The 9432-nt window shown below is 50.1% G+C and overlaps 4 protein-coding genes across 4 annotated transcripts in view; all 4 read left to right on the top strand.

Annotated features, from left to right (window-relative positions):
• Positions 1-692, top strand: part of K452DRAFT_133630 (uncharacterized protein) — a 2148-nt gene extending 1456 nt beyond the window's left edge. The window contains exons 6-7 of the mRNA XM_033535314.1: positions 9-309; positions 366-692. Coding sequence (XP_033400725.1) covers positions 9-309; positions 366-394 — 330 coding nt within the window. The 3' untranslated portion in view covers positions 395-692. The remainder of the gene's footprint in view (positions 1-8; positions 310-365) is intronic.
• A 1108-nt stretch (positions 693-1800) lies between these two features.
• On the top strand, positions 1801-2024 carry K452DRAFT_198395 (uncharacterized protein; the record flags this gene model as incomplete). The annotated part of the gene is made up of 2 exons (XM_033535989.1): positions 1801-1855; positions 1915-2024. Coding segments are annotated over 2 exons (165 nt in total), but the record flags the coding sequence as incomplete, so codon positions are not given.
• Positions 2025-3657: 1633 nt separating this feature from the next.
• K452DRAFT_316143 (uncharacterized protein) lies at positions 3658-6639 on the top strand. The gene is made up of 3 exons (XM_033543930.1): positions 3658-4054; positions 4112-4724; positions 4777-6639. The coding sequence occupies exons 1-3, from the start codon at positions 3736-3738 to the stop codon at positions 6398-6400; spliced, it is 2556 nt and encodes an 851-aa protein (XP_033400723.1). The 5' UTR covers positions 3658-3735; the 3' UTR covers positions 6401-6639.
• Positions 6640-7615: 976 nt separating this feature from the next.
• Positions 7616-9026, top strand: K452DRAFT_295568 (uncharacterized protein; the record flags this gene model as incomplete). Its single annotated transcript, XM_033541826.1, has 3 exons — positions 7616-7638; positions 8096-8207; positions 8400-9026. The coding sequence occupies 3 exons, from the start codon at positions 7616-7618 to the stop codon at positions 9024-9026; spliced, it is 762 nt and encodes a 253-aa protein (XP_033400722.1).
• Between the last annotated feature and the right edge of the window lie 406 nt (positions 9027-9432).

Genomic DNA, 9432 nt, shown 5'->3' with positions numbered 1-9432 from the left:
TGAAGAAGCGGTTGCTGCCCCTGAAGAAGCGGTTGCTGCCCCTGAAGAAGCTGCTGCTGCCCCCGAAGAAGCTGCTGATACCTCTGAAGAAGCGGCCGCTGTTTCTGAAAAGGCGGAACCTGCTCCGAAGCCCAAGCGTTCTCGTGCTAAGAAGGCCGCTACTGAGGAAGCCAAGGATGATGAAACCCCGAAAGTGCCTAGCAAGGGAAAGAAGGCTAAGAACGTGGTTGCCACTGCCACCGAGGACACTAAAAAGGACGAGACTGTGTCGAAGGACAAGGAGACTACTAAGGCCGCTCCCCAGAAGAGGTTTGTATCCTTTCCCTCTCACCATTTCAATGATTCTCACGGCTGATCGCTTTCAGGACGAGGAAGGCTAAGGCCTAAACCATAACATGGTTCTCGTGGTTAGGTTATACCCGCCTTAGCTGCCTTTCCGTTGATTTGGTCATTAACGTACCCATGTTTCATGTTGAATCAGCGCGGCAAAGGTAGTATTCTAACGACAGGGGGAAATTGTATTGCACATGGGTTATGGGGTTTCTTGCTTGTGGCTCAGAAAGCTTTCGCTTTCCCAACGAATACCCTGATATGTTTCACCTTTTTTCGCTGTAGCTTTTCGTCCTTCTCTTTTAAAAAACAGAGCTTACTTGTATTGCCTACTATTGAAGCTCTACATGCTTATAAATGACAGAGTATCTGGCGCTATATTTCGAACACTGAGCGATATGTAAGCTAGCAAGTATTGCGTGGCTGTCCAAGTGTACTCACTGGGTTGCATTTGACTCTGTTGTGGGGAACCGGGGTTCTTCATGAGATTTGTTCAATGAACCTGAAAAGACATCACCACCTTTTGCTCTTGATATTTCGCACGTACGCGAACACGAAATAAACCCTAGGGTGAGTGCATATACCGTGCATGCCCAAGTCTGGCACGTGGTCAGACCCTGTCAATCAATGGCGGGGCCCCCTCGGGTCCGGGGTGATGCATGGCGCCAGAGTGGAGACGATGCAAGCACTTTACACGAGCGCGTCGCGTCGAGACACGCTGGCCACGAAGTTCCAATATTAACGACGAACGATTGATTTTCACAATGAATTCAATTTCAGGATCGACGGAGGCCTATCGTTTTTTTTTTTTTTTTTTTTGGTTTTTTTCCCCCCCCCCCCCCCCCCCCCCAGCGTACGCTGGCCTGTTTGCTTATTTTTTTTATTTGTTTTTGTAGTGGCGGATTTAATACTGTTCTTGACGCTAGCTACAAGGACGTAGTGTTGACGCTCACGGCGGCACGGCCTTGCCCACAGCTGATAATCTCGGTGTTTACACTGCTTTGGATGATAACGCAAGCTGCACTACATCTCTAATGACGACTTCTAATCATTTACATGTATCGGACCTGGACGCCTCTACATGGAGTCACAAAGATGCTAATATGCTCATTAAAGTCGGCGCCAATTTCCACTTGTGCAGCATTCTTCAAGCTCCACGGGCTTTGTCCTTCCCTTAGGGTAGGGGCACAAACTATATGTCATGGGTGACATCAAGATAGGCTCGGTGATGTACAGCAGAAGGTAAGCCCTTACCGTGGGATATAGATTTCCGCTTTCTAAACAATACTGCTATATTTGACAACATTAACTACACATTCAGGAGATAAAACTACTCGAATATTGTTCCTTTGTCCTATCCCAAGTGTATCAACCAGCCTCGGCCAAGATGTGTGCTTCTACGAAAGATATGTGTACCGGAATTTCTGGAGACAACGACTAAGAACGTCGCACTGGCCAATCTGTGACTCTGTCCCGAATGACAATGCCTACGTCGAGGACCCTATAGACCCTGTCACTCCGGATAGTGACCAGCAACTCCATTTTTAATCTTCCTAGGAGTTCTTTCCGGTAAAATATGCTAAGATGTCTTAGAGCATGATGAGAGGGAAGCCATCGATCTCTCTACCGCCATTAGCAGGCGCACCCGTGGTGCCTCCAAGGTTGCTACATACGCCGAGCCTAATGATGAGAAGATTGTTTGGCTTTCTATCTCGAACTTGAGGCATCGTTCACTGATAAAAATCGCGAGGTTTTGCAGTCCCCGATGACGGCAATTCTACCATACGCCAATAGCTTAACTACTAACGCGTGACATGGATAACACAATGCTTTATAGCTTAGTGATTTTAAGAACACCTTTAGAGGACATAGTAGTCTACATCTTATATCAATATATATTCACTATTTATACCATAAGTAATCGTTGTTTGCCGAAAGGTAAATGTTTTCAAAAGATACCCTTAGGTTTGCTATGCAAAGTGAATACCACAGGCATCATTTAATATGTAGTTTAGGTTGGATAAGAAATTTCAAAGATCTAGGCATTTAGTGTTTAAATCAATCTTCTAATATTCACTTACTTAACTGTCAATAAACCCTACTTTGGGCTGAACTTTTCTCTTGTCTATATTTTTTAAATGAACGTTAAGCCGTCTCAATGGGGCAGTGACGATTAAAAACTCAGCTAATACCGATATGGAACATCGTTATGTACCGAAAATTCAACAGTGAGAACGCTCTCGACGCATTAGGAGGCATTTTATTATGTGCGGTTGTTATGACACAGAAGTAATTACAATTCGACACTCTTAGACACAAGCTTGGAACAATCCGTCCCTATCAAACATATGTATAGGTGATTAGGCACCGAGAAATCAAACACAACGGGCAATGTCAAAGGGGTTAGAACTCGACAGGGTAAAAGAAGATCAGTTTGAAGCAAACCGTAATACCTAGAGTACTATGTGCAAGTAGATTGACAGGCTTCGGTAGAGTTTATACCGCGACAATGTACACCTTGAAAGTTGAAATTGCGAAGAAAGTCGGGGATATGAGGACGTTGGTGACGTCGACAAATTGAAGATTGGGTGGTCATGAGTCTTGGTTTGTTGAAGTATCCCGAACTTTTGGCTTTTACCAAATGTCTCTCAGGCCACATAAGTCGGACGCAAAATATGTTGGCCGCTAACAGCATTTTGTTTAGACTAACCGCGCAATATTTCTCGAGCGTCGTAGGCGACAGTGGATCGAACATTTTCCGTACCACCTTACTGTGATAGATTGCTTGTGACTGAACTTTGAAATCGTACTTATCCCTACGTAGACCTACTGTCCAGGATCAGGATCAGAGACACTATTGCCCAATCACTGCTCTTAATGTTGAGTACTGGGCTTCCTCGCTGTTAACTAGTTCCACTGAGTTTTGCATACTGAACTATCATTCCGAGGGAAATTAAGGTTGCAGAGGCCTTCATGCGGGAAGGCAAAGATTAGTCCCAGTGATCAAAAGAATCTCTGACGGTTGACATTGCTTGTTCTTTGAAGCGCAGCGCGGGACAACAATGCCATTGCTGTTTTCGGCAGCCTGTACTTCGTGCTCGGCAGCTCGACAGCGTAAAACCCTCGCATACAATTGCACAGTAACCACAATGGTAAGAGATAATAAATGTTACGTTTGGTGTTTGTAAATGTTCGCAGATGTTGGATGTTGGCAGAAAGTGGCTGCCTTGGCAGCAGGCAAATGTCCAATCACGTGACGAGCACAGACTTTGAAAATGCGGTGCGTTCGCTTCAACTGCGAAATAGTAAGTTTAGGCTCGTCCGACAAGGCAAAAAGAACTGCGACACCCCACGCGCCCGGCCGACGCCCCAACAACAGACTCCGAACCGAAGCTTCCTGTCACCATGTCTCGTTTCTTCGCCGGCGACAGCTCCAGCGAGAGCTCTTCCGAGGAGGAGGAGCTCTACTCCGAGGAGGAGCAGTCAGAGGAGGAGTCCAGCTCCGAGGAGGAAGAGAGTGAGGAGGAGTCTAGCGACGAGGACGAGGGTGGCCGTGGTGCCTCGAAGTTCTTGAAGGATATTTCCGATGAGGAAAGTGACGAGGAAGACACTGGAGTCACCATCGTCAAGAGCGCAAAAGACAAGCGGTATGAAGAACTCGAGGGCACCATCCGGTTGATCGAGAATGCCGAGAAGATCAACGACTGGGCAGTTATTTCTTCCGGTAAGCTGCTCCCGCCGCGATGAAAGCTATGGACTATTTGCTGATAATTGTTCTTAGAGTTCGACAAGATGAACCGCCAGGTTCCCGGCCTGACGAGGCAAAATGATGGCAAGGTCCCGAAGCTGTACGTCAAGGCGATCGCCGACCTGGAGACCACGATGCTCGAGACTCTGGAGAAGCAGAAGGTCTCTCCCAAGAAGATGAATGCCACCAACACCCGTGGCTTGAACGCCGTCCGCCAGCGCATGCGCAAGGTCAAGCAGGATTACGTCAAGGAGATCGAGTCCTACAGGGCCGACAAGGACAAGTACATGGAGGAGAATGTCATCGAAGAGGCCGCGCCTGCTCCCTCCAAGAAGGCCAAGAAATCGATCGTTAGCGAAGGTGATGCGGTTGCTGGCGCTGATGACGACGGGTTCATCACGGTCGGCGCCGGCGGCAAAGCCGTGCAGTACACCCCCGAAAGCATTCTCAAGCACCTCCGCGCTATCGTCGAGTCTCGTGGCCGTAAGAACACCGACCGCCTTGAGCAGATCCGAGTCATGGAAAAGCTGCTTGATGTCGCTGCCAACGAATACCAGAAGGTCCGAGTTCTGTTAACGCTGATCCCGACCCGCTTTGATCTGAGCTCTGGTACAGGCAACCAGATGTCTCAGGAGCAGTGGAGACTGTAAGTTGTCCCACAAGGTATGGATTGTATGTGATCGCTAACGGTCATCTAGGGCCGCCCAGGAATTCAAGTTGCTCCTTGAAATTCTCGAGAGCAGCAATGAACTGGTTGTTATTGAGGGCGCCGAAGAGTGGGAAGACGACGACAAGCAGCCTCCGATTACCGACGGCGAGACCTTCAAGATGCCCGGCAGCATCACCTCTTTCGTGGAGAGACTAGACGACGAGCTCACCCGTGCTCTTCAGCAAATTGACCCGCACACGGCCGAGTACGTCGAGAGGCTGACGGACGAGACTGCTCTCTACGCTGGCATTGCTCGGGCTATGCTGTATGTTGAGACTGTCAAGGACAAGCACCAGGGTCCCCAGGAGAGCATCAACAGGATCATCATGCGCCGCCTGGAGCACCTGTACTTCAAGCCTGCTCAGGTTGTCACGATCCTCGAGGAGAACACCTGGAAGAGCATGCCGGAATCTTTGAACTCCTCGATCACCTCGCGTTCCCAGGCATCCGATATCCACAGCCTCGTCTCCACTCTGTGCACGTACCTGTTCCAGCACAGCGAGGGCATCATTAGGGCCCGCGCCATGCTGTGCCAGATCTATTTCCTTGCGCTGCATGATCACTACTACAAGGCTCGTGACATGATGCTCATGTCTCACCTCCAGGAGACTATCTCCAACTTTGATGTCAACTCCCAGATTCTCTTCAACCGCACTCTGGTTCAGGTCGGTCTTTGCGCTTTCAGGGCTGGTCTCGTCTACGAGGCGCAGACCTCCCTCCAGGAAATCTGCGGCAGCAACAGGCAGAAGGAACTCTTGGCCCAGGGCCTTCAAATGCAGCGTTACTCCCAAATTTCTCCCGAACAGGAGCGCCTGGAGAGGCAGCGCCAGCTCCCCTTCCACATGCACATTAACCTGGAGCTTCTGGAGTGCGTCTACCTCACCTGTTCCATGCTTCTGGAAATCCCCCTGCTTGCCCAAGTTGGCTCTTCCCCCGACGTCAGGAAGAGGGTCATCAGCAAGACCTACCGTCGTCTGTTAGAGTACCATGAGCGCCAGATCTTCACCGGTCCCCCGGAGAACACTCGTGACCACGTCATGCAGGCCTCCAAGGCTCTTGCCGCGGGCGAGTGGAAGAAGGCTGCGGACTTCATCAACTCCATCAAGATCTGGGAGCTCATGGCACAGTCCGACAAGATCAAGGTCATGCTGTCCGAACAGATTCAGGAGGAGGGCCTCAGGACATACTTGTTCACGTATGCTCCCTTCTACGACACTCTTTCCATCAGCACACTGGTGTCCATGTTCGAGCTGTCCGACAGGAAGGTATCGGCTGTTGTCAGCAAGATGATTTCGCATGAAGAGCTTGCTGCTGCTCTTGACCAAGTCAACAATGCCATCATCTTCCGCAAGGGCGTTGAGCTGTCTCGTCTGCAGAGCCTGGCTCTCACCCTCAGCGACAAGGCCAGCGGTCTTATCGAGGCTAACGAGAAGACCCTTGAGCAGAGGACGCAGGGCACCGCCAACGCCTTTGAGAGGCAAGGTGGCCAGGGTGGCCGGGGCGGCCGTGGTGGCCAGCGCGGTGGCCGGGGTCGCGGTAGGGGTGGTTCGAGCGGTATCCCACGTGGTCAACAGTTTACCGGAGGAGCGCTGGGCAGGGCTATTCAGGCATAGATTTGGGGCGGATGATTTTCGTTTTCACTTGCACTCGGGGTTCATGTTGTTTTGCTAATGGCTCATGCGACATGAAGGGCATCACGCGTCATGCTCGTTGAATGGGTATCATCAGACTATGAGTAGATCGAGAAACAAAAGCATTTACACTAAGATTGCATGTTTCGCTGACTGCCTTGTCGTGTATGAATGATGGAGATCAATACAATCAAATTAGTTACTTTTGAGCTAGCAACGAGTTCCAGCTACCAACAAGGCGTCTTAAGATGCGATGCCTTTTATCTCTCTTTATGACGGTTGATGTGTGCGAAAGACTACGTAAACCCTAGCCGGATATACATGTTAATACCCTTCTTGGTGGTTGGAAGTTTTTGATCAGCTCGAAGGACATAGCCAATCCTGTCTGTGTTCCGTTCTCCTTATTTTGTTTGTCCATCCTCACGAATGAGGTTGCTTAGAATCGTTGCTCTTATCTATTTCCAATTAAGAATCATCTATAGCATGGACTCTTACGTATCCTTATGCACTGTAATTATACAACTATTTTGTGTCCTATTGTCGCGGTATACTTAAATGATTCTCATAGCCAACTTAAAGTAGAAGCCATTCACAATCCTACACGGTGGGTGCCTGTAAATCTGCTTCTATCCTCTAGCTTCTTATACGCTTTCCGGATGAAGGTAGCCATTGAGTCGACGCCAAACGTGGGATTTGAGCAGATTTTTTTAGTATTAATAGCAATAAACTGGCGTAATAGAGGCTCAAAGACAGAAAATTATATCTGAGAGATTCTAGGTCCCAAATATTGTGAATGGAGAGAATTACTATACTGAGTGCTCGTTAACTTCGCTGTGTCAATCAAAGGCACGGGACATGAACGCCGCAGCAAACCGAAGCCAGGACGCAAGGTGAGTAGTGGCTGCCATGTGGGCATGCACAGGATTCATAGAGACAAGTAAAAGATAATCGCTGGAAGTCGTCCTACTCCTATTGGGAGGTGACCACCAATGGATAGGTAGGTAGACCAGGTGCATACGGCGCACGAAGAGTGCGATAGCGCAAATTGCCGCGCACGGGCCGTAAAGCGGTTGAAGCAGCAAGCGAGAAAGCCCACCTAATTTTCTAACCTCAAGAACATTTCAATTTCGGACGCTCACCACCCATCCCTCCACTAACCACCGCAGTCGTCGCAGCACCCTCCGTCAATCAGTCAAAATGGTTGCTCCTTCCGTCAAGTCGTACGTCTTCCTCCGCTTGTCGCTCCCCTGAAGCCTGAGAGCACGAAAACGCAGTCGGTCTTGGTTTTCCTCGCTGGAGATTGCTGTTCAAACAGCGCCCAGCTCGATAATACTTCTTGGCCTTCGGTCCTCATTTTGTCGTGCGCAACGATGAGCGGCATCTGAGAATGCGAGGCTAGGGTCTTGAGGTTGAAGACGCGCTCTTCTCCTTGAAATTGAACTGGCCGTATGAAGTCGAACACATGAGAATCTGTTCGTACGACATACGCGCCTCACCTCTCGAGCTTAGGCTCGAGGTTTTGTCGATTGAGACTACGAGTACACAGCGACTCCTCATCGATTAAATTTTTTTCGTCGAGTACAATCTCCAGTTGGGAATGCCGCACTTGCTGCAGTTCTCTTCTTGGAGTGCCTTCACTACCACTTCAGACTGCTAACATTCTCTCGGGTAATACAGGACCGTCCCCACTGTGGACCAGGTCATGGTCCCTGAGACCCTTCTCAAGAAGCGCAAGACGCAGCAGAAGGACCAGGAGGCTCGTGCTGCCGAGCTCCAGAAGAAGCGTGATGTAAGTAAATACAACTACTGTGCCATTGTTCTGGAGAAGGAGTTTGGTGATGACAACAACCAACCGAGATGACTAGACCTTCGGGTCAATGCTGTCTCTACGTTAACCATCTTTCGGGACTGAACACGCTCCTTCTCTGGACAATTGTGCATCTGAATGTCGTCACGTACAGTAAGCTGATTTGCACCCTAGGCCAACAAGCAGAAGCGTGAGGTTATCTTCAAGCGCGCTGAGTCCTACGTCAAGGAGTACCGCGACCAGGAGCGCGAGAAGGTTCGCCTTTCCCGCGTTGCCAAGCAGGAGGGTTCTTTCTACGTTCCTGAGGAGCCCAAGCTCGTCTTCGTTGTCCGCATCAAGGGTATCAACAAGATTGACCCCAAGAAGCGCAAGACCCTGCAGCTCCTCCGTCTGCTCCAGATCAACAACGGCTGCTTCGTTCGCCTGACCAAGGCTACTCTGGAGATGCTTAAGATTGTCGAGCCCTACATTGCTTACGGTTACCCCAACCTTAAGTCCGTCCGTGAGCTCGTCTACAAGCGCGGCTACGGCAAGATCAACAAGCAGCGCATTCCCCTTACCGACAACGCTCTCATCGAGGAGCACCTCGGCAAGCACGGCATCGTCTGCATGGAGGACCTGATCCACGAGATCTACACCGTTGGCCCCAACTTCAAGCAGGCCTCCAACTTCCTCTGGCCCTTCAAGCTGTCCAACCCTACTGGTGGCTTCCGCCCCAGGAAGTTCAAGCACTTCATCGAGGGTGGTGACCTTGGCAACCGTGAGGACCACATCAACGCCCTCATCCGCCAGATGAACTAAGCTGTTCGTCGCTGCGACCTGGGAAAGTGGAAAAAGTTTCTTTACGGGATGGGATCATGACATGGCAGGGCGTCTGTATCGTAGGCTGAATACCATGGGAGCCGCATAGCCGCTCATCCTTTCTATGGCGTTGTTGGAGTATCGCGAATCAAGTCGATCGATCTCACCACGTGCTGAATAATTGTGAATTTCTCGATAAAATGCTACCCAGTTCGCTCCGCCGTAATCCGGAGTAGGTGTTGGTGACCGGGGCAGTCAGCATTGATGCCTCGTCAGCATGAAGGCGAACCGTGCTTGCGGCGCAGCCAGCCGTGCACGCTATGGTGCGTGGCCATTCAGGGTCTTTTGATCTCAGGAACTCACTGACCACCTCGATTATCTATCTGTCGTGGTTGGGCGGGAACCG

Source organism: Aplosporella prunicola, assembly GCF_010093885.1.
Source record: "Aplosporella prunicola CBS 121167 unplaced genomic scaffold K452scaffold_5, whole genome shotgun sequence".
NCBI lineage: Eukaryota > Fungi > Ascomycota > Dothideomycetes > Botryosphaeriales > Aplosporellaceae > Aplosporella > Aplosporella prunicola.
This window is presented reverse-complemented; position numbering and strand designations above follow the sequence as displayed.

Bases quoted from the DNA above. Each gene is read 5' to 3' on its own strand.
- K452DRAFT_316143 (XM_033543930.1), top strand. From the start codon at position 3,736: ATGTCTCGTTTCTTCGCCGGCGACAGCTCCAGCGAGAGCTCTTCCGAG. The intron at 4,055-4,111 runs GTAAGCTGCTCC...AATTGTTCTTAG, and splicing joins CTGGGCAGTTATTTCTTCCG to AGTTCGACAAGATGAACCGC. The intron at 4,725-4,776 runs GTAAGTTGTCCC...ACGGTCATCTAG, and splicing joins TCTCAGGAGCAGTGGAGACT to GGCCGCCCAGGAATTCAAGT.